We start from the raw sequence: 26,108 nt of genomic DNA, 5'->3' as shown, positions 1-26,108 counted from the left end.
AAAGAAAATTTTTAGTTAAAATGATTCTAAGGGGGTGTTTGTGTTTGCGTTTCCAGAATATATTATGCGTTTAAAAACTACGTTTTGAAAAAGCATGTCCTTATCTGTTTTTTTAAAACTGCGTTTTCTCTCTAATTAAACGCAGATAATCACTTTTTTTGCCAAACACATTTTTCGATTATTTGCGTTATATAAACGCAATAATCAGATAATCGGCTCAAAAACTCAATCACAAACACCCCTAACTATTTTTTGACTTTGGTATCAAAAAGTCAAAAACATGACAAGATGAGGGACTAAAGATATAAATTACACTCTTTTACTGTTTTACATATAAAACTTCACTTTAGAAACCTGAAACTTACAAAAAGAATGAAAAATACAAATGGCAAAGCCCTAAACCCCTTCTAATTTCAAATTATTATTATTAAATAATAAAAATAAAAATGGCTTCTGTTGCATTCTGTTCTGGAAATCTAACAAGTGCTCACAAATTTCGTTCCGTCATCCCTTGTACAAGAAACCCCTCGATTGTTAGTTACTTTTCAAAATTCTTGTTTTATATCTCATTCTTATAAATAAATATATATATATATATACACATGCATGTCCTTTATCTAACTATACACACCCAAATTTCTTTTGTTATCTCCTGATTATAATGTTCCTGTATGTTTGCATGTGTAAGTATTATTTGTTGCATAATTTAGGATCTTGAAACAGAAATGATTATATTTTTGTACTTTCAGTTTCTATTATTTATCATTATTATTATATCATTGATGATTGATAATGACATTTTATTTGATTTAATTTATTGGAGTATAATGATTTTGACATTTCCAGCTTGTTAATTTATAAATAATACTACGTCGGGAAATAAAAATATATATTGTAATAGGCTTGATATCAGCTTGAAAAAGGACTATTGTCCTTTATAGATTACTAGAACGGTACCCACACGATGCATCGGTACACGATGCATCGCTGTAATGGTGGCGACGATGACGGGTGGTGGTGGCGTGTGGCGGTAGCGGCGACGGTGGAGGTGGCGGCGGAGGTGGTTGCGGTTACGGGTGGTGGTGGTGGCGCGTGATAGTAGTGGCGGTGGTGGCGGTGGCGACGATGATTAGTTGTGAACTGGTGACGGCGACAACGAGTAGTGTAGGTTATTGATGTAATGTGGTTCTCATTATTTGTTGAAACTTAATTGATAAAGTTTCCATTTGAAATTAAAAAAAAAGCCCAAATTTGCTTTATAATATACTACATGGACGGATCCAGTGTGGGCAACTGTCCCCACTCTAATTATGCTACAATGTATTTTTTTTATTTCTAGAAGTTAGTCAGAAGCACTTCAGCTCAATCTTATTGTAGAGATACAAAGTCATTACATGAAATTAAAACATGCATTAGCTCACATTTATATTTTTATCAAGAATAACTATTACACTTCCAAAAGGTGTAGATTTTCTTTGGATATTTCTGTGCTCATTCAAGATTAAATGCTTGTTCAATTGTGTTTATATTTATATAGACTTATATATATATAACCATTTATACTTCAACTAATGAAGCTATTCTATATTTGTTTCTATATAAAAGTTATCGTGTACATAATACATAGTCACCTTGTGTAGCTGTTAATTATATAAATATTAGTTTTATATGGATGTCTGTGGTGGTTTTATATTAAAACTAGTTTTTTAAGCTACAATTATATTTGACAAGGTCTTAGTTTTTTTGGGGTAAAAGTTGACATGGCCTTAGTTCTATTAAGTTTTAATAGAATTATAAGTTTCTTTTGTCTCTGAACTAGAGACAAAATCAGACCCAATCGTACAAGCATTTTATCTATTCTACAGTGGTTTTGTTTGTAGCTTTGAATTTACATGAAGAATGATTGAAGTGGATGCAAATAGTAGTTTCTCCATGGTTATTAGTGTTTACCTTCACTTACGTGAACTGGTAGTAAAGAGCCAAGTAGTAACAGACAAGTTGAAAGTTATCCATTTCATGTTACTTATACAAATTTGAATATATTAGATTTCATAAAATCGTAGTTAACAGATAGGTATAAATAACTCTATTGTTTTGTAGAGCTGCAAGGTCAGTTTTGAGGAAAATGGGAAGCCTGGTGTACAAAGCCTCACTAGCAACCAGGAAGCACTTCCTAAACTTTTTACTCCATACAAATCCGAGAGATATCCAGTGAAGAAAGATGAATCCAAACTTCGGGTTTTTTCGGGAACTGCCAACCCCGCACTATCTAAGGTACACCATTTGGTCATTGAGGAAAGTCAATTGTTTCTGCGGCATTCTTTTTGCAGCAGATGCACCTTTCATTATAATACTGAACTTATCATGCTTGCACATTTTGTTATGTGGGATAGGAAATTGCATGCTACATGGGTCTGGACCTTGGAGATATCAAGATAAAATGTTTTGCAGATGGTGAAATATACGTTCAGTTGTGTGAAAGTGTCAGAGGGTGTGATGTATTTCTTGTGCAACCAACATGTCCTCCTGCAAGTGAGAATCTCATGGAGCTTTTAGTAATGATAGATGCCTGTCGAAGGGCATCTGCAAAAACTGTTACTGCAGTTATCCCATACTTCGGATACGCAAGAGCTGATCGCAAGGTAACAACAATTATTGAAAACAGTTAAAGTCGTATTCATGAGTATTACAGGTTGAGTTATCTCATACTTGATCAAGATGTTAATCATGATATTGGGGTTTCCATCCAATTTCCCTTTTTTTTAAATAAATATTATTATATAAAGACAAACATATTATAGATTTTTTGTTATCACCTAAGAAAGTATGTACGTGTGTTCAATATAGCCTATTGTCTGATTCTGTGAAAGTAGTGTGTGCTATGTTATATTTATCTACTGATGCTTCAGAATCAAGGGCGAGAATCAATTTCAGCTAAGCTTGTTGCCAATCTTATAACGGAAGCTGGGGCAGATCGTGTTCTTGCTTGTGATCTGCATTCAGGGCAATCTATAGGCTATTTTGACATTCCAGTTAATCACATACATGGTCAGGTAATAAGATGTTATCTATAGTTATGCTGCGTTACATAGCATCTGATTAGGTCACATGATTATAAGTTTGAGTTTGTTAGCATTTAGATTATGTAAACTAAGATAAATAATTTTTGGCAGTTAAAGGTAGACTTGTTTGTTGCTTATATATTCATCCATTATTTGGTTGCTAATTAGTTCCGTGTGTATAATTAGCCGGTCATACTTGATTACCTCGCCAGCAAGACCATATGTGCTGAGGATTTAGTAGTGGTGTCCCCAGATGTTGGTGGGGTTGCTAGAGCTCGAGCTTTTGCGAAGAAATTATCGGATGCACCGTTGGCCATTGTTGATAAACGGCGTCATGGACACAATGTGGCAGAGGTAACCTGTTTATTTATTACTCTTATTATAAATAAATGTGATTCAGTACCTGTGCAACTCTATTTTCTTATCTTATAGTAACATTATTCTTTTTATTTTTTAATAGAAAACTATTATCCTTGTTAAGAAACTTTGAAATCTTTTCTTTCACTTTCATGCCTTCGATGGCCCCTGATATTTCTGCTATTTGTTACAGGTGATGAATTTAATTGGTGATGTAAAGGGTAAAGTAGCAGTTATGGTGGATGACATGATCGACACTGCTGGTGAAATTTGTTTCCCTTATCCCAACTTTGATCATTGCTTTTATTAATTTCTCTGTTGGACTTCTAAATCATATTCTCAACTTGAAAGATACTCACATGTCTGGAGTTTTCGTTTTTATCATTATTTACAGTAAACTTGGACTTTGAAAGGACAAACATGTATTATTGATTACCTGCTTCGTTAAAGATTTTATCTTAGTAACTAGGGTGAGAACTAGATTTAAGTGTAGAAAGCAAGCTGTTGAACCCAAAAGTGTAGGGTTATAATAGAGCTGATATGTTGTATCTGCATCTAATCCACATCCAAAATATATAGACTTTTGATATATGCATCTGTATCTGGAGGTGATGGCGTACTCCAGCTGAATTTTAAAGCCAAAAGAGGAAGTTAGAACATGAAAACCTGCTTGAAACAAATGGTACTGTTTCAGGTATTACTAACATCGTAATATGTGGTTACATTTTTAGTTTAGTCTTCTTCAGTTTTCATCATAGAAGGTCAAGTCAAAAGCTTGTGTGCATCATTATAAACTTTTAACTATAACTTTGCAAGTATATTGTATAATTTGTTTAACCATAAAAAAGAAGTTAATGATGAAATCCTCGACACTTATGGATGTCTGGAATCATATTAAGATCAGTATAATTTCGTGTATGTGATATGCATGCACACAGATATTATATGATGGCTGTTGTGTAGGTTTAGTCTTCGTTCTATCACTTATGCTATGTACAATTAATCAAGTTAACTTCAATCATCATGATCTTGGATATTATTAAACTTTGACCAAGATCTGTATAGAGGCGGATATTAGAAATTTCCACATCTATTTACATGTACTTTCAAAATCTGTGTTGAATGTTTGGAAAATATTTATTATTGTTTATTAGTGAGAGTCAATAAAGGGCTTTTTGTAGCAAACTCTGCATTGCGGAGTGCGGTCCAAAGTATGCACATGCTATTTAGATGCATGCTGCTGGCACACAGTGTAGACCTTTTCATGTTATCTTTCCTTGGTTATGATATGCTCTGTAGTAACTATTTCTAATAAACTACTTGGCATCAGACTTTTATATTTTAGGTCATGTTTACAGATCATGTTTCCCTTTGTTTCAAGTCCCCCACCATAACCATGGAATTTAGTTTTCTTAATTTAACTGGCCTTTAGCCGATGTTAAATTCTCTAATTAGGACTTGAAAGGTTCAAGCGTTCAATACAGGGCCCTTAGCATCTGCTTGGATCAGTTACACCTTAACTAAAACTTAAATTAAATTTTGTTTTAACTTTAATGATGTTTGTTCTGGAATCTGGATAATAGGTACGATCTCGAAAGGAGCAGCGTTGTTGCATCATGAAGGTGCAAGGGAAGTTTATGCATGCTGTACACATGGTGTCTTTAGGTACCTCACTACCTTATATTTTCTTCACTTCATGCATTTGTGTCTTTAGCAGTTTCTCATAAACGTTCACTCTCTGCTTAACGCAGTCCTCCAGCAATTGAAAGATTGTCAAGTGGTCTTTTCCAAGAGGTGATTATCACAAATTCAATTCCGGTGTCTGAGCAGAACTACTTTCCACAGCTGACTATCTTATCTGTAGCAAATCTAGTTGGAGAGGCCATCTGGCGTGTTCATGATGACTATGCTGTAAGTTGCATTTTTCTTCTTATCTTAGTTAACCATCACTTTTTTATATTTTTTATTGCGAGATAAGGAAAAACATGATTATAACCGCAGAGTATCTTCCCTGACACATTCTTGCGCAGTCCAATAAGAATCGCAATGTTTGATAAAATTGTTTCAACCATAGTCTGTATAAAAACTGAATGATACGAGGAACCATGTTGATCGAAGTTAGAAGTACAATCATGAATGAGTCTATTCGCCTCTCTATTGTTTGGTTAACTTAAGGATGGGAAGGAGAGGAGAGGGAAGGGAGGTTTTCCTTCCTAACCACCTCAAAAATGAGGGGAAAACTTTTGAAACAAAAAACAACTACACTTCCCCCTCTAATCCTCTCCACTCCTTTACTTTCCACACTTAAAAAAATCTTAAGAATGCATTTTATAATTTTTTCATCTCCTCTCCTTTTCTTCCACCCTTAGATAAACTAAACAATAAAAAAATAACAGAAAGGAAAGGGGCCAAGGGTCAAGTGCATTGGAAGTCCTAAATCATTTTATACAAGAGTTTATATTATTGTAGATATTGACATACACTTTCCGAGCATATTTGACCCGAACTTTTTTGACAAGTGTTTTGGATCAACACGACGTACTCTGTTTCGGCCCCTACCGAGATTACCCTGTTTGACCTGTTACCCAACCTACCCGTTTTGCCACCTCTACTCTAAATGAATGTAGTCAATAATTTGTATATCAGATTGTGTGCTGTACACCATAGGCTTGTAACAAAATTTACACAAATGGGTCTTAAATGATAATCAGGTTATTACTTATTTGTTTGACCAGTTACCCAACCCACCCAATTTGCCACCTCTAATCATAATGATTGTAGTCAATAATTTGTATATCAGATTGTTTTTTATACACCATAGGCTTCTAACCATGTAACCAAATGGGCCGCAAATGATAAGCGGGCTATCATCACAACAAATGGGGTACTATTTGAGTAGACAGCTACAGTAAAGAATCAACTACGTCTCAAACCATTGTATATGGTTTTTTGTTGCAAAATGAACACTGTTCTTATGGAAATGCAATAGGAGTACCTTCGAGTCAACTGAATGCTGTCGATTAATCAATTTTGATTAAGGTTGTAAAATAGGATTAGTTTCAGTTTGTAGTAGCAGTCACTAGTGTTAATATTATCATGTTTTAACAGGGAGCTTTTGAACATTTTTCTGGCTTGGGTATTGATTGAGATCCACCAACATTGCTGAAATTAAACTGCTCTCTTGTAGCTCGACTGACTTCCCTACTTCTGTACAAACTAACAAACCCATCAACAAATGTTGTCCTTGAGCCTTCACAGTTTTGTTGTGTAAAGTTATGTGCAGAATGTATTTGAAGCAAAATTGCTTTTGTGGCTCGCATCAAGTTTTTAATGTTGACACCGAGTGTGATTAACTTATTGAACGTCATCCACTCGGTAAGCAATTAAAACCTGGTTCGTGAAACAGGGTTAATAAATTCCAGAGAATTTGCTATCGATGTACTGATTCATTATCGTCTGTTTGCTTGTGATTTCTGAAATAATCGTTTTTTTAGATGTTTGCTTTAACCATTTGAATGATGGGACAAAGCACAGCTTACATTACTCATGCAAACATTACATATAACCAGGGACAGATTATTCGATTAAAGATGATAATACACCCAAGTCAAAAAGAGAAGAGACATGATAAGTCAGATAATTTCAAAACAAAACATCACTTGCAAATTCCAACACTAACATTTTAAATCCAAGTCTAACATTAACATAAAAACCGAAATAGTGCACGTTAGTAACTAAAAGTTTAGTAAAATTATTTTTACATAATGAGCCCTAAAAGTTTGAAAGCTCGATGAATTGAGTACGTGTTCGAGCCAATTCAAAACAACAACAACAACAACAGGACCCAATCTTTGCGCGGGGTATGGGGGAGGTAAGCTGTAGACAGTCTTACCTCTACGCAAAGGTAGAGAGACTGCTTCCATAGGGACCTCCGGCCACAAAGGAGTGCACGACGGAAAATGAGAAATGTTTAGAAAATCATACCTGTCTACCGAGAATCTGAAAAGCAGAAATACCTGTTCGCTGGGTCCGGCTATTATGCGGGTCGAACGTTTATCAATCATGCGTCCTACCGATATCTTAGAAACATGTTTGACAATACAAATACCAATACGAAAGCAACCATATTGGGCATATTAAACAACATAAAAATAACAAACTACTACCTAACTCGAACAAGTAGTGGGAAACAACCAAGACAAACATACATATAAATAAGAAATGACAAAACCTGAAAAGATCCCGATTGAGCCAAGACAGTAACTACTTCTAAACAACCTATGAAAAAAAAAAAAAAAAAAAAGACCTTAGGTAGCCTAGCTATCCTAATCCTAATCCTCTCACCCGCTCTTCCAAACCATTAAACTAGTCCTAAACCCCCTAGGCCTCTAGATAAACTCCCATTGGTCATGTCCTCCGACAGCCATTTTGGGGGAAACAAACACAAGAGTAACCTCCCCCCTCAGTTTAGGCCTCTCGAGACTCAAGGCCAAAAACCCCTACGAAAGGTCACAGAGAACCAAAGTCTAAATAAAAGTCTACTTAATCTAAAACCCATATGCCTTACCCTCGCATTCCACTACCTGTACCTGGAAGCTCCTCTAACGCATTCGGAATTCCGTACTTCCACCTCCATCTACCTACCACTCTTCCTGTCATGTCAAAGTCTTCTGTAGCGTAGCTAAGCCACTTCTCTAGGCCAAACCCTCACAAACCTCCTTTGGCAAGGCAATATGGGAAAAGAAGACTATCTAGGTCGCCCCAAAAGTCCCACCCTAACATAGTATTCTACTCTAATCCTAGTTCTCCATGCCATCCTATTCGACATCATGTCCTCCGACAGGCCAAGTTCTATTAGATCCTTCGCTAATCGATCCTCCCACCTCATCTTTGGTCGTCCCCTTCTTCGTATGTCGTCCACGTGAATAGACTCCGCTTTAGTGGTGCAGTTTCATCCCTTCTCCTAACATGGCCAAACCATCTCAGGCGCTCTTCCCTTAGCTTGTTAATGATGGTCCCTACTTCAAGTTCTGCTCTAAAAACTCCCGTCGGGATCCTGTCTGCTAAGGTCTTCCCGCAAGTCCACCTTAACATCCTCATCTCAGCCACCTCTACTCGAGCCGTTTGGGCTTTCGTCATCGCCCAACATTCTGACCCGTATAGCATAGCCGGTCTAATAGCCAATCTATAAAACTTCCCTTTCAGCTTTAGTGGGATCCTCTTGTCGCACATGACTCCAGTAGTTGCTCTCCACTTCATCCATCCGGCTTGGATTCGATGTGTCACGTCTTCGTCTATCCCCCCCGATTTGTGTATCACTGATCCCAGGTATCTAAAAGACTCCTTCGGACGCAATATGCGGCCCCCAATGCTAATAACCTCATCCCCATTTTGTCTTATCTCTTGGTTATCGAAGTCACATCTAAAGTATTCTGTCTTCTCTCGGCTCACGCACAAACCATGGTCTTCAAGGGCTTCTCTCCATTTCTCTAGCCCCTGGTTTAGTTCCTCAGTCGATCTCGCTATCAGCGCAATGTCATCGGCAAAAATCATACACCATGGTAGTTCCTCCTGTAGGTCCCTGGACAGTTCGTCTAAGATTAACGTAAAAAGGTATGGGCTAAGCGCCGAACCCTGGTGTAGGCCCATATTCACCGAGAAAAGTTCCGTGTTCCCCACAGGGGTTCGAACACCGGTCTTCGCCCTATCGTACATATCCCTAATAACCCTAATGTATCTCCCGGTTACCCCTTTCGCTTGTAGCGTCCTCCAAATCAGCTGTCTGTACCATCGTATGCCTTTTCCAAATCTAGGAAGGCACAGTTTAGTGCTTTTTGTCTTTCCCTATACTTCTCCATAAGGCTTCTGGTGATGTGAATAGCCTCCATTGTCGACCTACCTGGCATAAAACTGAATTGGTTCTCTGCCACATTTGTAACCCTTCTAAGCCTCATCTCTATCACTCTCTCCCATAGCTTCATGGTATGACTTAGGAGTTTAATGCCCCTATAGTTTCTACAACTCTGTACGTCCCCCTTATTCTTATAGATAGGTATGACCTCGCTAAGTCTCCATTCTTCTGGCATTTTTGCACTTGTCCAAATCTTGTTGAAAAGGCTTGTCAGCAAGCTTATCCCCACATCTCCCAAGCATCTCCATACCTCGATAGGAATTTGGTCTGGACCTGTTGCTTTGTTTCTCCCCATCTTCTTTAGGGCGAGCCTTACTTCCTCTTGGCTGATCCTCGGAGTATCGTCGTCGTCGCAGCATATGTCTGAGTGAGTACTGTGATCGATTCCTCCTTCACTTCGCCCCGACTCTCTCCTATGAAATAGGCTGGCGAAGTACTCTTCCCATGTTTTCCTAATGTCTTCCACCTTCACAATGCTTCTTCCGCTTTCATCCTTAATATAGATGACGTCTCCTAAATCCCTACGTTTTCTCTCCCTTGCTTTAGCAATTATGAATATATCGTTTTTGCCTTCCTTGGAGTCTAGTTTCTTATATAGTTCTTCGTACGCTCTTTCTTTTGCTATAGCTACAATCTTCTTTGCCTATTTCTTGGCTTCGTAGTATCTCTGCCTAGCCAAGGACCAGTCCTCATTTGTCTCGTTTTGCTTGCTCTTGATAAGTTCTTTAAAGCAACTAAGTTTTGTCGCGACCTTGGTCTGGACCTCTTCACTGATCCACCAAGATTCCCTACCCCCTTTCCGCTGACTACCTGTCCCTCTTGTTTCCCCTAGTACCGCCTTTGCCGTCTCCCTCATACCCTTTGGCAAGTGTGTCCACAACTGATCAGCATCCATATGCTCGCCGTTTTAAATCTCTAATGAGAACCTCGCGCTGGTTGTTGATTTAAACGTCTCTGCTGCTTCACCCATAAGGTTTTTCCAAAGGATTCTTGGCGTTACAGCCTTCTCTGTCTTGGTTGCTCGTCTAATCAAGAATAAATCCAACATTAGTAGTTTATGTTGGGAGTAGCAACCCTCTTTAGGGAGGACCTTGAAATCTTTACAAGCCCTGAAGTCTCCTTTACGCACCAGGAAGTAGTCGATCTGCGTTTCATTGCCGCCGCTCTGGAAGGTAATCAGTTGAGATTTCCTCTTTCGGAAGAACGAGTTTGCTATTACCAGGTCATGCGCAGTAGCGAATTTCAATATCTTGCGTCCCTCTTCATTCCTCTGACCAAATCCTAAACCCCCGTGTACACCCGGGTATCCGTCTGACTGTACTCCTATATGCCCATTTAAGTCTCCTCCTAAAACTAGTCGTTGGTCATCCGGGCAACTCCTCACGAGCTCATCCAGTGAGTCCCAAAAACTCTTCTTCTCTCCTTCACTCCGGCCTGACTGGGGGCATACGCGCTGATCACGTTTATAGTCTCCTCTTGTATCACCAATCCACCAACATCAACCTATCCCCGTGTCTTTCCACATGTACTACAAAGTCTTTAAGTCGATCTGTCATGATGATCCCTACTCCATTTATCGACTTAGGCGCTCCAGAATACCAAAGCTTGAATCCATTCCCATCTCTAGTGCTTTTACCTGTCCACTTAGTTTCCTGAAAACACGCAATGTCTGTTTTACATCTAGCCAAAGCGTTTTCTAGCTCTAAAAGTTTTCCCTTAAGTGTACCTACATTCCAGCTCCCTAATCTAAGCCTAAAGGTTCTCTTTACTCTAGCATTAACCCCCCTATGCCTGCCCGTCCCCTGAACAGAAGGACATGACCTCACGTAACCATTTGCAAGAGACAACTTAAACTAAAAACTCTACAAGTAATTATACTAATCAAGGAAATAACAACAATAGCAACAACAACAAATTAATAATATATCAAGATAACCTTAAATTAAATTTCCCCTTGAAATCAGGGATCTCTAAGATCTAACAAAAGCTTAAACAATAATAAGATATTAAGAAATTATTCTAAATAATAACAATAATATTATTAATAACAGTAATAATCTATCTATTAAATTGGGAGGTGTAAACTGAAGATATTAATGAATTTATTAAATTGGGAATATAATAAATATAAATATAATAGAAAAATAAATTGTGAAATTGAAAGTTAAATGGAATTGAATGCGCAGGGGGAAGGAAAAATAGGAAGGAAGAGGGGCGTGTATTTTTTTGACTTCAAGAACGGAGATCCGGATCTTATCACACAGATCTCAAAAAATTAAATACTACAGATAGAGATACAAATTAATAAAATTTATTGATAAAACAAACAGATCGAGAATTTAATAGTAAATAGAACACCACCACCAACAACAATAATAATAAGTACTCCCTCCGTCTCAATTTAATTGTCCAATTTTGACTAGTCAAGTCTTTTTCTTTCAATTTTGACCGTAAATATCTTTGTTTGTATTATATATTAGTTGATGAAAGTTATATCAATGAAAAGTACATGTAAAACTCAATCAATTCATATATGTTATATCAAGTGTTATATAACACAAACACAAATATTTACGGTCAAAGTTGAAAGAAAAAGATTAAAAAGCCAAAATTGGACACTTAATATGGGACGGAGGGAGTAATAAAGAGTAGTAAGTTAGGTACCTGAAATTGAAGATTTGATTTTAAAAGATTAAACAAAAAGTTGTTGTTTTGATTTTTAGGGTTTTTAACTCCTCGGATTGGATATGTTGACCGCGGAGTTTAGACCGGGAATTTTTAAAAGAGATAATGAGGAGATACGGAGAAATCTTTGGAAATCTATAGATGAGTATAATCAAACATGTCTTTCCTTTGTCTACAAATCAAAAAGCCCAAAAAAAGTACAGTACATAAACCCTAAAAAACTTGTTACGTTCACTACAATTCTACAAATTAGGGTTGTTCTCCCCAAATTCAATTCAATTTGGGCAAGAACGAGGTGGTTATATTGTTTTAGTATTTGCAATTTAACTTTTAGTGCATGTGTATGTGGGAGGCATGGTTTTAAATAATGTTAGGAATCGGCGTAGGTGCCATAATAATAATAATAATAAGTTTAATAATTAAAGGTTTCAATTACATTAGAATTGTTGTTAAGTAACATGGCCATGGCAATGACATGTGAAATCAACAGCTTGGACGACAGCTTCCTCATCATGTACGCGTGGCATACTCAATCGCCAGCCCTTGTATGATAAATTATTATATTTATTCTGTCCTATGTTTAACATAAACTACATTAATTATTAGCTATTGGCATAATCGAATGTACGTTTACGAGTGTAAAGAATTACGCCTAAACAAATTCTTTTACTCATGTGATAGTGGTACATAACAAAAATGAAAGAATGCGATGAAATTAGAAAATATATCGAGTGTCTCATGATCTCTATCTGCAGGAAGACTTATGAACGAGATGAAAAAGTAAATACCATTCTCTTCATTTACTGACATGAAAAATGAGCTTGCTCTAAGTTGAACCTAATCTCGTATACAATAGTTTTATTAGTGTAACGTGTATACCAATGATTGAAGCTAGCTAGCGCTAGGAGACAGAATAAAGAAGAAATACACTTGTGTCTGGTTGAATTTAATTTACTAGGCAATGTACAGGTTTTGATAACGGTCATATGTACTTTTGCTTGGAGTGTTTGATGGGGTTGAACCGGTTAGTTCATATATATAGACACAACTAACTCAATCATTAAAACATGTTATGTTGTTTTGATATCTTCTTGATCCAAATCATCCAAAAAAAAATAAAATATATAGAGGTAGGAACCATATGGTCTCATGTACTAAATAGTTACCCTAAGTCACTATAGATGTTACGCCTTTTAACTGTTTAGAACTTTTTGTTGGGGGCACTATCACTAGGATTTCACCCCATTGGTAATCCAAAACATCCAATATATATGTTTAGCGTAATTTCAATTTCATTTAAATCTTTTTGTTAGAATTATGTATCACGTTAACGTATTAGAATGAGAACTGATATTCTATCCTTAATTATATTTATCAACTACACTTTAGTTTGGCATTTAGGTAATTAACGTGATGATTTTTTTATTTTGTTTTATTTTTGACATATTATGAGTGGAGGTCAAGTTTGGTCATGACCTACCAATCTATCTATAAAACTCTATATTTTCTATATCTTGTAATCTAATTTTACATTTTCCAGTATCTTGTAAATTGCTTTATAGTAATATCTTATCTTATAAACTGCTTGAACTCTTTATACATAGATTTTTGGTTACGATACTGGTTGTAAACATATTAGTGCCATTTTTTTTTTGTGGAAATTTTGAATACGAATAAGTACTCGTAATAATGGTAATATAATAGAAGGTAAAAGAAAATCCATGTCTAAATATATATCGGTCAACATAAAGTAAGGGATGTGACTTATGATAAAATCCTGGAAGATTTTTTATTTTGTAAGAAGATATCTATATCTATGCTAGCTAATAAAATAAATCCCCTTAATTATTTCTCTCTTTGAAATACTTAATTTGCCTTTGGACATTTTTTATTCCAATAATACCCTCTCCACCCTAAAATCAGACACGCCCTAACCACTGTCCCTCTTTTGTAACCCGCAATTTTGTTAACGCTGATATGAAAATTACTACCAACAACCGCTGTCACTTCCGTCCACCGTCGCAATATACCGCCGCTGCATCGCGCGGATATCCATCTAGTTAGATACAATTTATATATCACAAAATAAATCAAGGGAAAGATATATCCCTAATATTGTTCCTTTAAGAAAGATTTGTCATTTTATAATGTACGAAGTAAAGTAATAATTATTGTGTTGTAAGAACAGGTAGTCTCCTATATCCCATGTTAGAAAAAAAAGTCTTAAATATGAGGGGACTATTTTCAAAATACATTTGCTTATAAATACTCCTTTTTTTTTATTTCCCCATAGGGTCCATGATCAATTAAGCAGGCACACAATTAACCAAACCAGTTCTTCAGATAACTTGTTAGCATATATATAGGCCATGGACGACCCGGAGACCGGATCAGCAAGTAGTCTGCTTATACAAAAACAACAACGTAGGAAGGATATGATATCTCGCACGAAATCCAGTGCTCACGATGAGCTGCACAGTTTCAGATCTTGCCTCCAGTGGATGTGCGTTGATCAATCCACGGGTTACACCTTTTGCCTCTCTTGGTTGGTGTTCATCGTCTTCGCCATTGTAATCCCGATCCTTTCGCATTTCTACCTTGCTTGTAGCGACTGTGATTACCGCCACGGCAGGCCTTACGATGGCCTTGTTCAGTTGTCCCTCACCAGCATTGCCACCCTTTCCTTTGTTTGCCTGTCCCGGTTTGTCAGATTTTATGGCCTTCGTAGGTTCCTGTTTTTTGATAAGCTTTGTAACGAAAGTGAAACCGTGCGCAGAGGCTACACCCAACAACTCCACGTAAGTCTTCTTATTATTATTTTTTTCTTTCTTTAAATAATTCACGTTGATTATAATTTGATCGTTACTTTACTTGATCATCCTGTTACTATTTTGTGCCAAGAATTAACTACTGCATAAATAAGAGGAATTTATTTGGATTTAGAAATTATATGTATTTTGGTAAAGGTGGCAATAATACAAAGCTAGTTAATCATTAAGATCGATTTTAGTTGTTAATTCTTTTACTGATGATGGGTACAGCTAGAGTGGACCTTGCTGTAATTGTCTGGCCTAATTATTACTATGTTATATGGATATCTTTTTCACATTATTCTCCAGCTAGCTGGTGTTTATTTATATATACATATCATGATGACATGTATCTTTTTGTATGATTGCAGAGCTCGCTTAAAATAGTCTTCATATTTGTTGCACCATGTTTTACGGCCGAGGCTGCATATAAGATCTGGTGGTACAGTTCGAGTGCCACCTCCATTCCTTTCTTCGGTAACACAATAGTGATTAACATCTTTGCGTGCACCTTTGAGCTCGCATCATGGCTGTACAGGACCATGGTGTTTTTCCTAGTCTGTGTCCTGTTCCGCCTCACCTGTCATCTTCAAATCCTCCGTCTTCAAGATTTTGCAAAGGTGTTCCATGAAGACTCTGATGTGGAGTCTGTTTTGAGGGAACACCTTAGGATCAGGAGGCATCTGCGCATCATAAGTCACCGATGGCGTGTTTTCATACTCTGGGTTCTCATCCTTGTTACAGTTAGTCAATTTGTGGCGCTTCTTGACACCACCCGGTCCAATGCTGATCTCAGCATATTCAAAGCCGGTGAACTTGCAGTAAGTGATTGATTTTGTACACACTATGATTTAAGACTCGTTGTGCTAATTACCCCTTCGTCCCATATTAAGTGTCATAGTTTGACTTTTTGAGTCTTTTTCTTTCAACTTTGACCGTAAATATTTTTGTTTGTGTTATATAACACTTGATATAACACATACATATGAACTGATTGAGTTTCAAATTTATTTTTTTTTGATATATAACTTTCATTAACTAATATATAACACAAACAAGTCAAAGTCCAAAGAAAAGACTTAGACCAGTCAAAATAAGACAACTAAAATGAGACGGGAGGAGTACTAATTACCGTAACATAATGTGAAGTTAATGTCTGTGTCATATATATGTAGTTGGTTTCTGTAAGTTTGCTTGTGGGGCTAATGATATTGCTAAGGAGTGCAACGAGGATAACGCATAAGGCTCAAGGGGTGACGTGTTTGGCTACTAAGTGGCACGTATGTGCAACCATCGAGTCGTTTGATCCACCAGATGTGGAAACTGAGACCCCACCCGTGGGTGTCAACCAGGTGTTCCCTCGGGGGGAATCATCGTCTGACAATGAGGAGGATGGTGGCAGTGAAGACGAATTAGACAGCACTAAACTCATACCGGCCTTTGCTTACAGTACCATCTCGTTCCAGAAAAGGCAAGCCTTAGGTAATTATAACTCATCGACAGTAAACAGTGTATTCTTAATTAATTGACTAACTAATTATATTAATATTGGTTAATTACTATTTGAAAATGATGTTGTGTAGTGACGTATTTTGAGAACAATGGAGCGGGGATAACGGTGTATGGATTCACGCTGGATAGGTCGTCAGTGCATACGATAGCGATGATAGAAATGTCATTGGTGTTGTGGTTGCTTGGAAAGACAGTCGGTATCTCTTAATCTTTCTTAATTATTTATATTAATGATCCCTTTTTCCCTTTCCGGGTATAAAGTGAGTAGCTGGCTAGCCCGCGGGTGAGAAACTCGGGAATATATTAGTCGGAACATGTAGAATTAAGATTTATTGATTACTGATTAATTTATTGTCTTTGTATCATTCATCATCTTTTCTTCTTGTGTTTTCATTTCATTAATTTCATTCGATCTAAATTTCATTTCATCCAGCAGTATATTGTTCATTTACAAGTTTGTTGATTTTTAACAACTTTCGTAGACGCCTATGGGCTATTTATCTAATTCTCGTCAATAATCATATTACGTACTGATCTTTGGTTTATTCACGTGTCAATAACGAATTAATTCAGTGAAAAAACTATCATCTCCGTTGCATTTAAAATGTGACTTTTTAAGTTTTTTTTCTTTCTTTAACTTTCAAAGTAAACATTTTTGTTTATGTCATTTAATAATTAAAAAAATTGTATTAATGAACAATATATTTAAAATCCAAATCATTCATATATTTTATATCAAATGTTATATAATATAAAATAGATTTTACGGTCAAAATTAAAAACCAAACACTTAAAAGACTAAGAAATTAAACTTGGACATTTGAAATGAAAAAAAAAATTATTTATTCGATCAATATTTTAAAAATATTAGTATCAAGGAATCATCATCATCGTCATATAAAAATGGCGAGTGATAATCATACCTAGGGCTGTCAATGGGTTTAGATTCGGGCTGGCGGGTCGAAAAAATCTGACCCTAACCCAACCCATTAAAAACTTCAGGTTAAAAAATCCAACCCTGACCCATGACCTGTCAACCCGAACAAAACCCAACAACATGAAAAAAATCGAGTTGGCAGGTTGACGGATCGAGTTTCGGGTTGACGAGTCAAATGGGTTAGTAGGTTGGCGGGTTGATTTTAGGTCATATAGGTTGTGGGTTGGTGGGTAGAATTCTGATTAAATGGGTCATGGGTTGGTGGGTTAAATGGGTTGGTGGGTCGATCTATTAAAATAATTATATAAATTTAATTATTTTTAGGTTGGGGGGTCGACCTATTAACCCAAAGGGTCAACCCGAATCCAACCCGAAAAAATCAGATTAGTGGGTTGGCAGGTTGTTGGGTCGAGATTTTACAACCATAACCTGATTTTTTTCGAGTTAGGTTTCGGGTTAGGTCAAAATTAACATCCCTAATGATACTACATAAATTGATTTATCTACCACACTATACATGTTTATGAACAAACGATACAATTATTATTATTATTTTATTATGTAATACATAACAATAGGAGATTTAATTTCTATGATACAAATATTATTTCCCCTTATAGTTGGTAATTAAAGACCATGCATGTGATGATGGGTACTTTTCCATAAAATAGTTATGTACCTACAACTTATGATGAAAAGTGACGGTCGTTTAATGCTTTATATATGGCGTTTCAAACACTGTTCACAATGGCAATTTTGTAATATTGTCTAACTTTGTGGTTATTTTAATAACATGTTTTAAATTATAACGCATACTCTTATACGTTCTTATTTTACTGTAGTTGTTATGATATTCTTCGTTTAGGATTGTGCCCCTGTAATGTTTCTATAATTAACTTAACCTTTATAATTATTTTAATGGATTGAAATTCGCTAAAGTTGCTTTCAACTTTATTGGTAAAGTTGGAAACATCTTGATCTTTGGATTGAAATCAAAAGTCAAGATTCAAAATTCATCTTTGAATCTTGACCTTTGATTCTAAATCAATGGTTAGGATCACCAATTTTACCAATAAAGTCGTAATTAACTTTAGAGAATCTCAATCCTATTTTAACACTACATGTTGAATAATAGCGGATACTTTTATATGTTATTATTTTGTTATGATTCATATGTTATGATTCGTGTTAAATAGTATAAGGTATTTGTAAATCACTTTTTTGATCTGTTTATCTTTTATTAAATAATAACATATGTCTTTATACGATGTTATTTTACTTACAATTATTGTAATATTACTCTAACCACATGTTAAATAGTATATACTTTTATACGTTGTTATTTTACTTTAATTGATATGTTATAGTTCGTTCTAAATAATATGATATATTTTCCCTTTAATTAAACAAAAACTTATACTTTGTCAAAAACTAATATGCGTAAAGATGTTATTACATATTTCAACATAATAATAGCAAAGGAAATGTTATTGGTTATTTATATTTGATAAGATATATTCAGATCAAATGTTAATTAATTTATTCTTTTTAAAAAAAAAGTGTGCTTGGGGTAAGCTGTTAACGAAATTAAAACATCCGCAACGACATGCGGGTAATTTTACTAATTATTATTATTTACAAAGCTTTGAGTTACTCGCAATAAAAGTTGTTGTTTTAATCATTTTGAGAATTCTCTGATAGAATAAATTTTCAAATTAAACCTCTTAATGAAAAATTTATATCACTCAAATTTTTAAAAAAAAATCAAGTTTCCATTATTTTCATATATATATATATATATATATAACTGTTCAACTGCGGTAAAGAGTAGAGGTACACGACTAGTGAACTACTGTTTATATGTATGCTTATTCGTATTTTAGGTAGTGTTGCCATTATGCTTTCATTTTAAGCAATATTTTAGTCAGATTACAAATAGATTGCGTATGATTATATCTTTTAACAAGTTTGGTTACCGGAATTTTCTTGAATGGGATGACAGTAAACATTTTGTAAAATGGGAATCGGATTATTCTGGCCGTACCTAGGCGGGGTAAAACTTCGAATTTGGTAGTCATGACATCTCCAACTTCCAATTTCCGACCCCCAATTTATGAGCCTAATGTTTTTGATAAACAGTTTTCTACCAACGATTTCGATTGGTTAATCCACAAGTTTTGGCAAGTGCACCCTGCTTTTTGGTTTTTTTTTAATCATTGTATTAAGAGAAATTATCACAAATTGTCCTTGTGATTTGCTTGATTCGCATTTTCGTCCCTGTACTTTTTTTATCAGTAGATGTCCCTGTACTTTTCCTTTTCATTGTCAGTCGTCCCTCCTACAAACGTCCGTCCCTTTTTAGCTGTTAAGCCCCTCACGTGCTTGTCACGTGAGGGTAAAATCATCCAGCTACAATGAACACAAACCACATGGACTATTTTACATTTCACTACTCATTTCGGCTTCAAACAATCCTAGATTTGACATAGCAGAAGCAACTTGAATCCACCATTCAAGCCAAGACCCTCCCATCAACATCCCACTTTACCCATCCATTCCACTTTCTTGAAATCCAACTTTATCTATTGTTTGAACCTAAATTAATTGGCTCAGTGACAAACAAGATTAAGGGATACAACCACAACAACTCCTGAGAATTCAGTGCGAACCTAACAAGTTCTTGACGAACCTAAGGCGGCAGTGATTGTGAATTGATTGATTGACTGAATTAAATGTGAATTGAATGTGTCTATTGAAATCATTGAATTCAGCTTTTATAGAAGTATATTTAGAAGGCAGACAAATACTTTCAGGGATTCGTATACTGTTACTTTCCTTTTCCTTGTAAAGACTGTAGTTTGACGTGTATCAGTTATCCATGTGAATATTTATGTACATATGCATATGTATATATACTTGAGCAATTAAGTCCATCCCATGTTATTCCATCTTGTAATAAGGCCATGTAATGCTGCTGTTTAATTACACAACTCATGCCAAGCATTAGGGGAGTCTTCTTGTTATTCCAGTAAGGTGTTATAACTCGAGCCATATGCATCATGGATTTAAGGATTGTACTTGGCCCACTTTGCCCCATTAGGTTATATATCATAGCCATCCCATTTTTAGATCTTAATATATATATATATATATATATATAATTGAGGGGGCATCTCCAATCTCGAGCACTTTAGACCGTGCTTTATCTATTCGAGTTTGTCATATCTCGAGCCCCTGTTGTCACATCTCGAGCCCTTCCTGTCTTTGATAACATATCTCGAGTATATTGTAAGTCGAGCTCTTAATATATATATATATATACATAACTCGAACAAGTATATATGTCATATCTCAGGTAAGCCATGTCATAACTCGAGCATTACATATGACTAGTCATGTATGTCATATACCGGGTGCCCGCCTACTCGAGCAGGCCATCTTATGACATGTAGGTTCGGCCTATGAGTTTGACCCATTAGGTTAAATATAACCTAATCGTTCCCTTTCTTCTTATATTAGATCTAGACAAGTATTGACTAGAGCAACATCCTTGAGAGTCCAATCTCGAGCCTGGTAAGCCCTCTTTGTGACTGTCACATCTTGAGCTTCTTGTTGCATCTCGAGCCATTCCTTCCTTGTCATATCTCGAGCATATATGTTCTATTTGTAAGTCGAGCTCTTAATATATATATATACATAGCTCGAGTGTTACCCTTTATTTTGAAATTGAATATATATATATATATATATGTATATATATTTCGGGTATTAGATCTCGAGTATTTAGGATCTCCGATTTATGTCTGTTTCTGTAACTCGAGCATCTCGAGACCATCCTTTGTTTGTTGCTATTATTCGATGGTTATAATGTTTCAGCGTACATGTTTTAGTCTTGTGGATATCTATACACAATCAAATCCCCCAGTTTACATATAATAAGATTTTTCATAAAACCTTTTGTATGTAAACTTACTTGTTTTTGCAGATTGTATTCTCCTTGAACTTGCTGACTTGTATTGCTGCCTCCTTGCTGCTTTTCTTTTAGGAGGTATCTTCTTTTACTCATATATCCTGAGTTATTTCGTATTATTAGGAAGAACATGGTTAGCCCTTATCAGTAACAAAACTCAAACAGTTTATCCTTTTCACTTTAGTATTTGTATATTGTATGAATACAAATTTATAATGGATTATTTATTTATGATAGTGCCAGATTTATAGATTATTTATTCAGTTTCTCATATATTTTCTATATCCATATAGTCCAATTTTGCTAGACCATTTATACCCATGGTACAATAAAGATTATGCTATATATATATATATGTATATATATTCATTATATATATATATAATATATATATTTTGTGCCAATTTTAGTAACTGGCTAGTATTGATATTGTGTGCCTAGGATGAAACCTTTGTAATTTATTTCACCAGGCCATGCATATGTATATATATACATTTTGGAACAAAATATGCATATATTTGTATGTTTATGGTTTACTCATGCACTTGTATATGACATGAGACCTTATTAGGATTGCCCAGGTAACCTTTTTTGGACTTATTTTCTAAAGACTTAGATACTTTCATTATGTCAGAGGGTAGTAGTAATCATGAAATGGATAGCCAAGGAACCAATGATCATGAGGTAGTTGAGGTGAATGATTTAGATGATGAGAGAGTTTCTCAGCCCAGGGTAGATGAGGCACCTTCGCGCCTTAGTGCTTTATATTTGAAAAAACCGGTTTCCTCTCATCCATGCTTATCCAAGTACAATCCTGTTTTACCTACTAAGGATCAAAGAGCCCATCGCCCCCCTCCTGGCAAGGTTGCCCTTTACCGGGCTTATTTTATCTCTTCCAATGTTAGGCTTCCATTGACAGAGTTTTATCTCAAAGTTCTAGCTTATTATCAGATTGGTGTTGCTCAGATGCAACCAGTTGGTGCTGGCAAAATATTAACCTTTGAGAGGATTTTGGCTGCTCTTGGGCTTCCTCGCTCACTTTACCTATTTAGGACGTGTTTTAGATTGTTTACTACTGGAGATTGGTTCACTGTTAAAGCTAGGCCAGAGTATGCTAAACTGATAACTCATGCTCCCGGCACTATTAAGTTTTGGCGATTCGATTATTTTTTTGTTGATGCCACATTTATTCCTTCTGACAAGACTGTTTTGCTTGGTTGGACACGAGATACCAGTAATAAAAAAGAATGTTCCCGATTTATTAGGAAAATTAACGTACTGCCGACTGAACATATGGTCAACAAGAAGCATCTTGAGAAGTTAAGGCAAGTTTCCGTCCCATATAAGAGTTATGCAAAATGTGAGGCTATTTTGGTTGTTGCCAACATTAGCCAGGATTGGGAAGGAGACGCCCCTATCTTAGTTGATAAGTCCACTGGGAAATGTATGAATTTATTTTTGTCTCTCTTTTTCTTATTGTTTGATGAGAATTTCTTGTTTGCTAATATGTTTTGTTGTTGCAGCTATGGGTCTTTGGGAGAGCATGGGGGTGGATCTTGAGAAGCTTGAGCAAGGCCATTCCAGTAAACCCTACCAGAATGATGAGATCTTAGAAGAGCATGTTGAAGGTACTTCTCATGGTTCTTCCCCCTCTAGGAGGTTTTCTTTCTCCCCCGAGCGCCAAGATGTTGCCATTGATGGTACAGCTCTCCGTGCCTTTTCCTCTTTACCCACTGAAGCTGAGAGTGACAAGGCTATGGGTGACTTCTTTGAAAAGGGATGTCCTTCTACTTCTTCCCCTACTGGTATAAAACTTTATGTTATTTTGTTGATGATGTTATTCTTTATTTTACTATATTTAAATAATCCTATCCATCTTATTTTATAGGTAGGCCTTCTTTGGGAGGAGGTCTTTCTGGAAGAGGGCTAGGGAGGATCTTATTAGTCCTCCACCCAAACGTTCCATGCCACCCTTTGAAGCTTTTAAAAGCTTTACTTCTTTTTCTTTTACCTCTAATTCTGGGGGTCCTCTCAGATTGTCTTTTACCGGCGGTGGCTTGGAGGAGACTATCAATGACCTTGGCCCATGAGCCGTGTAGGATTTCATTGTACTGAATATTCCCCTCTTCAGAGTATTACTGCTAATGAATGGAACGATTTAAGGCGTGTCAGTGCTTTTAGTCTGGGCTATGATGATTCCACCCGTACCTTTAGCTTTCCTCCAAGTCGAGCGGGTTCTACTCTTGTTCCTCATCCTACCCAGGAGTTTCGTAGGGGCTTGGGTAATGATTATTATGTATATCCTCCATCCCTCAAACTTAAAGATGATTTAAAAGATCCCGAGGTAGCTAGACATTATGCAGACTCAGTAGTTCCCCCGCTTTTTGCTGCAGAAACTAGCTTCCTTCCCCTCACTCAGTTGGCTAGGGTACGTCAATTTTCATACTTTACTTTCTCTTTATTTTATTTTATTATTTTAATATCACTTGTTATTTTATGCAGCTGTATGATACCCATGCCGCACTTTCCTTTAATGCTGGGACTGTCATGAGGGACAGTTTTTTTAGGGAGCTTTTCATGTTGAGGAAGAAGATTGATGGATTGGAGTCTGAGATGAGTGTGGTATATGGTAACCTTTCTGATTCTTTGCTCGACTTGGAGAAAGAAAAAGATGACAAAAGGTGCTTGGAGAAAGAGGTTCAACAACTTAAATCCAAGTTGGGAGTTAGTGAGGCTAGGGTATACGAGCTCGAGAAGGAGCTTGAGGGAGAGAGAGTTAGGGGAAAAGAGTTGGAGGTTGATGCTGTGAGGAGTACCCAGCTAAGGAGGGATACCCTCTTAGCCTTTCCTCATTTATTTAGGCTTGTTATGGATCATCCTGATGTGATGAGTGTACTTGGTGGGTTTGATCGGGCTGCTCTTGCTGTTGGGAGGCACTTTGCTGCTTTAGATCTTGTTGGAGTTCATCCATCCATTAACCCTACTTCTCTTCCTTTCTATGACGAGTCTATCCAGATGCCTCATTGAAGGACATAGAGTCTCTCCTTACAGCCCGACCAGAGGTCACTCCACCAGAGCCTATCGTACCTCCAGAGATTTAGTTTCATTTTACTTTTCCTTATATTTTTGATTTTATAACTTGTGCTCATGTATGAACTTTTATGACTTTGAGCTAGCTTGTCATTTATGTTTGGCTTGTAGCCTATGGTATGTGAACTTATTGCTTATGTAATTTGAGTTAATGTTTGCTTCGTTAACCTTGTGTATGTGATTTATTACTCGCGAGTTTCATTTCCCCATGAGAAATGCTTATCTATTTCACCCGATGAATGAAATGATGGATATTTTGTAAGTTTTGATAGGGCATGTATATATAACCCTTCCATTATGTATGCCACCCTATGAGTGGAAAAATTTTTGTGAATTTAAATTTGATGGGAATGAAGGTATTAGAACCTTTGTTCTTCCACATTACTTCCCAAGTCTTATCTTTTTATCCTGTGAATGAGAAAGATGAATGTTGTTTTTCTTATAATAATATAACCTTAATGTTTTAACAATTTTAAGAAAAATGCTACTTTATTCATAACGTGATGACATAGAGAAGACTGATTACATGGTAACTTGCATAAGACTTTCTTAAGTTAGTAGCATTTCTAGGTATTAAAGACCCGAAGTTCTTACAAATAGCACCTTTTAAGGTTAATAGCGTTCCAAGTTCTGGGTACTGGATACCCATTAAGCTCTGTTAGGATGTATGATCCATCCCCATTTGCCTCCTTGACTTTGTATGGGCCCTCCCACTTTGGGCCTAGCTTGCCAAGGTCTTCCCTTCTACTTGCTTCATTTTTTCTCCAGACATGGTCTCCTACCTTGAAGGTCATGGGGCGTACTTTCTTGTTATAGTACTTTGCCATTTGCCTCTTGTTTTCTGCTTGGCGAATGTGGGCCATTTCTCTTCTTTCCTCGATCAAATTCAAGTTTTTTCTGAGGGCTTCTTCATTCTGAGCAGGATCAAAATTAATGACTCTTTGTGTTGAGATAGTCAGTTCTGGTGGGATTACGGCTTCTGTTCCATATACCAGGCTAAATGGAGTTTCCTGGGTGCTTCCTCTTGGGGTAGTTCTATGAGCCCATAATACACCTGCAACTTCATCCACCCATCCTTTTCTGCACTTGCCCAACCTTGCCTTAATTCCCCCCAATATGGCCTTGTTCATGACCTCCACCTGGCCGTTGCCTTGGGGATGAGCTACTGAGGTGAACCTTTGTTGTATGTCCATGTCTTGGCTCCATGTTTTGAAGGGATTCTCGGCAAATTGCTTCCCATTATCACTAACCATCACATGGGGAACTCCGAATCTACAGACTATGTGTTCCCACACAAAATTGATCACTTGCTGGCCTGTGATGGTTGCCAATGATTTTGCCTCTACCCACTTAGTGAAGTAGTCCACGACTACTATCAAAAATTTCATTTTACCAATGCCTTGGGGAAATGGACCTACTATATCAATTCCCCACTTGTAAAATGGCCATGCTGTTGTAACGGGGATGAGGTCTCGTCTGGGTCTGTTGGACACTGGTGCATGCATCTGACATGATTGGCACTTTTCAATTGCCTCCTTGGCATCTTGATATAAGGAGGGCTAGAAGTACCCAAGTCTCATGATCTTGGTTGTAACTGATCTTGGTCCAGCGTGGATGCCACATGTTCCACCATGTACTTCTTGGATGAGTTCTTTTGCTTGCAAGGGACCTACACAACGAAGATGGGGACCAAGGAAGGATTTTCTGAACAAAGACCCTTCCATGATCTAATACATGGGTGTTTTCATCCTTACTTTCTTTGCGCTTTCCTTAT

The 26,108-nt window shown here is 36.6% G+C and overlaps 4 protein-coding genes across 4 annotated transcripts; 2 read left to right on the top strand and 2 right to left on the bottom strand.

The window, feature by feature from the left end:
• Nucleotides 1-446: 446 nt before the first annotated feature.
• LOC122593926 (ribose-phosphate pyrophosphokinase 1-like) lies at nucleotides 447-6,857 on the top strand. The gene is made up of 9 exons (XM_043766387.1): nucleotides 447-533; nucleotides 2,101-2,274; nucleotides 2,394-2,642; nucleotides 2,910-3,053; nucleotides 3,249-3,416; nucleotides 3,613-3,682; nucleotides 5,003-5,084; nucleotides 5,171-5,330; nucleotides 6,528-6,857. Exons 1-9 carry the CDS (start codon nucleotides 447-449, stop codon nucleotides 6,564-6,566), a joined length of 1,173 nt encoding a protein of 390 aa, XP_043622322.1. The 3' UTR covers nucleotides 6,567-6,857.
• Nucleotides 6,858-9,193: 2,336 nt separating this feature from the next.
• LOC122590696 lies at nucleotides 9,194-10,225 on the bottom strand. Its single transcript, XM_043762875.1, has 2 exons — nucleotides 10,082-10,225; nucleotides 9,194-9,973 (listed from the first exon to the last, which is right to left on the bottom strand). Exons 1-2 carry the CDS (start codon nucleotides 10,223-10,225, stop codon nucleotides 9,194-9,196), a joined length of 924 nt encoding a protein of 307 aa, XP_043618810.1.
• Nucleotides 10,226-10,237: 12 nt separating this feature from the next.
• On the bottom strand, nucleotides 10,238-12,526 carry LOC122590695 (craniofacial development protein 2-like). The gene is made up of 3 exons (XM_043762874.1): nucleotides 12,452-12,526; nucleotides 10,863-11,132; nucleotides 10,238-10,768 (listed from the first exon to the last, which is right to left on the bottom strand). Exons 1-3 carry the CDS (start codon nucleotides 12,524-12,526, stop codon nucleotides 10,238-10,240), a joined length of 876 nt encoding a protein of 291 aa, XP_043618809.1.
• A 1,858-nt stretch (nucleotides 12,527-14,384) lies between these two features.
• Nucleotides 14,385-16,709, top strand: LOC122590691. Its single transcript, XM_043762872.1, has 4 exons — nucleotides 14,385-14,813; nucleotides 15,197-15,646; nucleotides 16,001-16,307; nucleotides 16,409-16,709. Exons 1-4 carry the CDS (start codon nucleotides 14,385-14,387, stop codon nucleotides 16,543-16,545), a joined length of 1,323 nt encoding a protein of 440 aa, XP_043618807.1. The 3' UTR covers nucleotides 16,546-16,709.
• Nucleotides 16,710-26,108: the final 9,399 nt, after the last annotated feature.

The sequence above is a fragment of the Erigeron canadensis genome, chromosome 3 (genome assembly GCF_010389155.1).
Source record: "Erigeron canadensis isolate Cc75 chromosome 3, C_canadensis_v1, whole genome shotgun sequence".
Taxonomy (NCBI): Eukaryota; Viridiplantae; Streptophyta; class Magnoliopsida; order Asterales; family Asteraceae; genus Erigeron; species Erigeron canadensis.
Note: the sequence above shows the minus strand (reverse complement) of the source record. Positions and strands in the feature narration are given on the sequence as shown.

What these genes read in the sequence shown, in the direction of transcription:
- LOC122593926 (XM_043766387.1), top strand. Translation starts at nt 447, where the DNA reads ATGGCTTCTGTTGCATTCTGTTCTGGAAATCTAACAAGTGCTCACAAA. An exon ending in ACGCAAGAGCTGATCGCAAG is followed by an intron (nt 2,643 to 2,909) that starts GTAACAACAATT and finishes CTGATGCTTCAG; the next exon opens with AATCAAGGGCGAGAATCAAT. An exon ending in TGACATGATCGACACTGCTG is followed by an intron (nt 3,683 to 5,002) that starts GTGAAATTTGTT and finishes TCTGGATAATAG; the next exon opens with GTACGATCTCGAAAGGAGCA.
- LOC122590696 (XM_043762875.1), bottom strand. Translation starts at nt 10,225, where the DNA reads ATGGATGCTGATCAGTTGTGGACACACTTGCCAAAGGGTATGAGGGAG. An exon ending in GTGAAGAGGTCCAGACCAAG is followed by an intron (nt 9,974 to 10,081) that starts GTCGCGACAAAA and finishes GCCAAGAAATAG; the next exon opens with GCAAAGAAGATTGTAGCTAT.
- LOC122590695 (XM_043762874.1), bottom strand. Translation starts at nt 12,526, where the DNA reads ATGAGGAAGCTGTCGTCCAAGCTGTTGATTTCACATGTCATTGCCATG. An exon ending in TACTTAACAACAATTCTAAT is followed by an intron (nt 11,133 to 12,451) that starts GTAATTGAAACC and finishes CCTTCTGTTCAG; the next exon opens with GGGACGGGCAGGCATAGGGG. An exon ending in CAGATCGACTTAAAGACTTT is followed by an intron (nt 10,769 to 10,862) that starts GTAGTACATGTG and finishes GTATGCCCCCAG; the next exon opens with TCAGGCCGGAGTGAAGGAGA.
- LOC122590691 (XM_043762872.1), top strand. Translation starts at nt 14,385, where the DNA reads ATGGACGACCCGGAGACCGGATCAGCAAGTAGTCTGCTTATACAAAAA. An exon ending in GCTACACCCAACAACTCCAC is followed by an intron (nt 14,814 to 15,196) that starts GTAAGTCTTCTT and finishes GTATGATTGCAG; the next exon opens with AGCTCGCTTAAAATAGTCTT. An exon ending in CCAGAAAAGGCAAGCCTTAG is followed by an intron (nt 16,308 to 16,408) that starts GTAATTATAACT and finishes GATGTTGTGTAG; the next exon opens with TGACGTATTTTGAGAACAAT.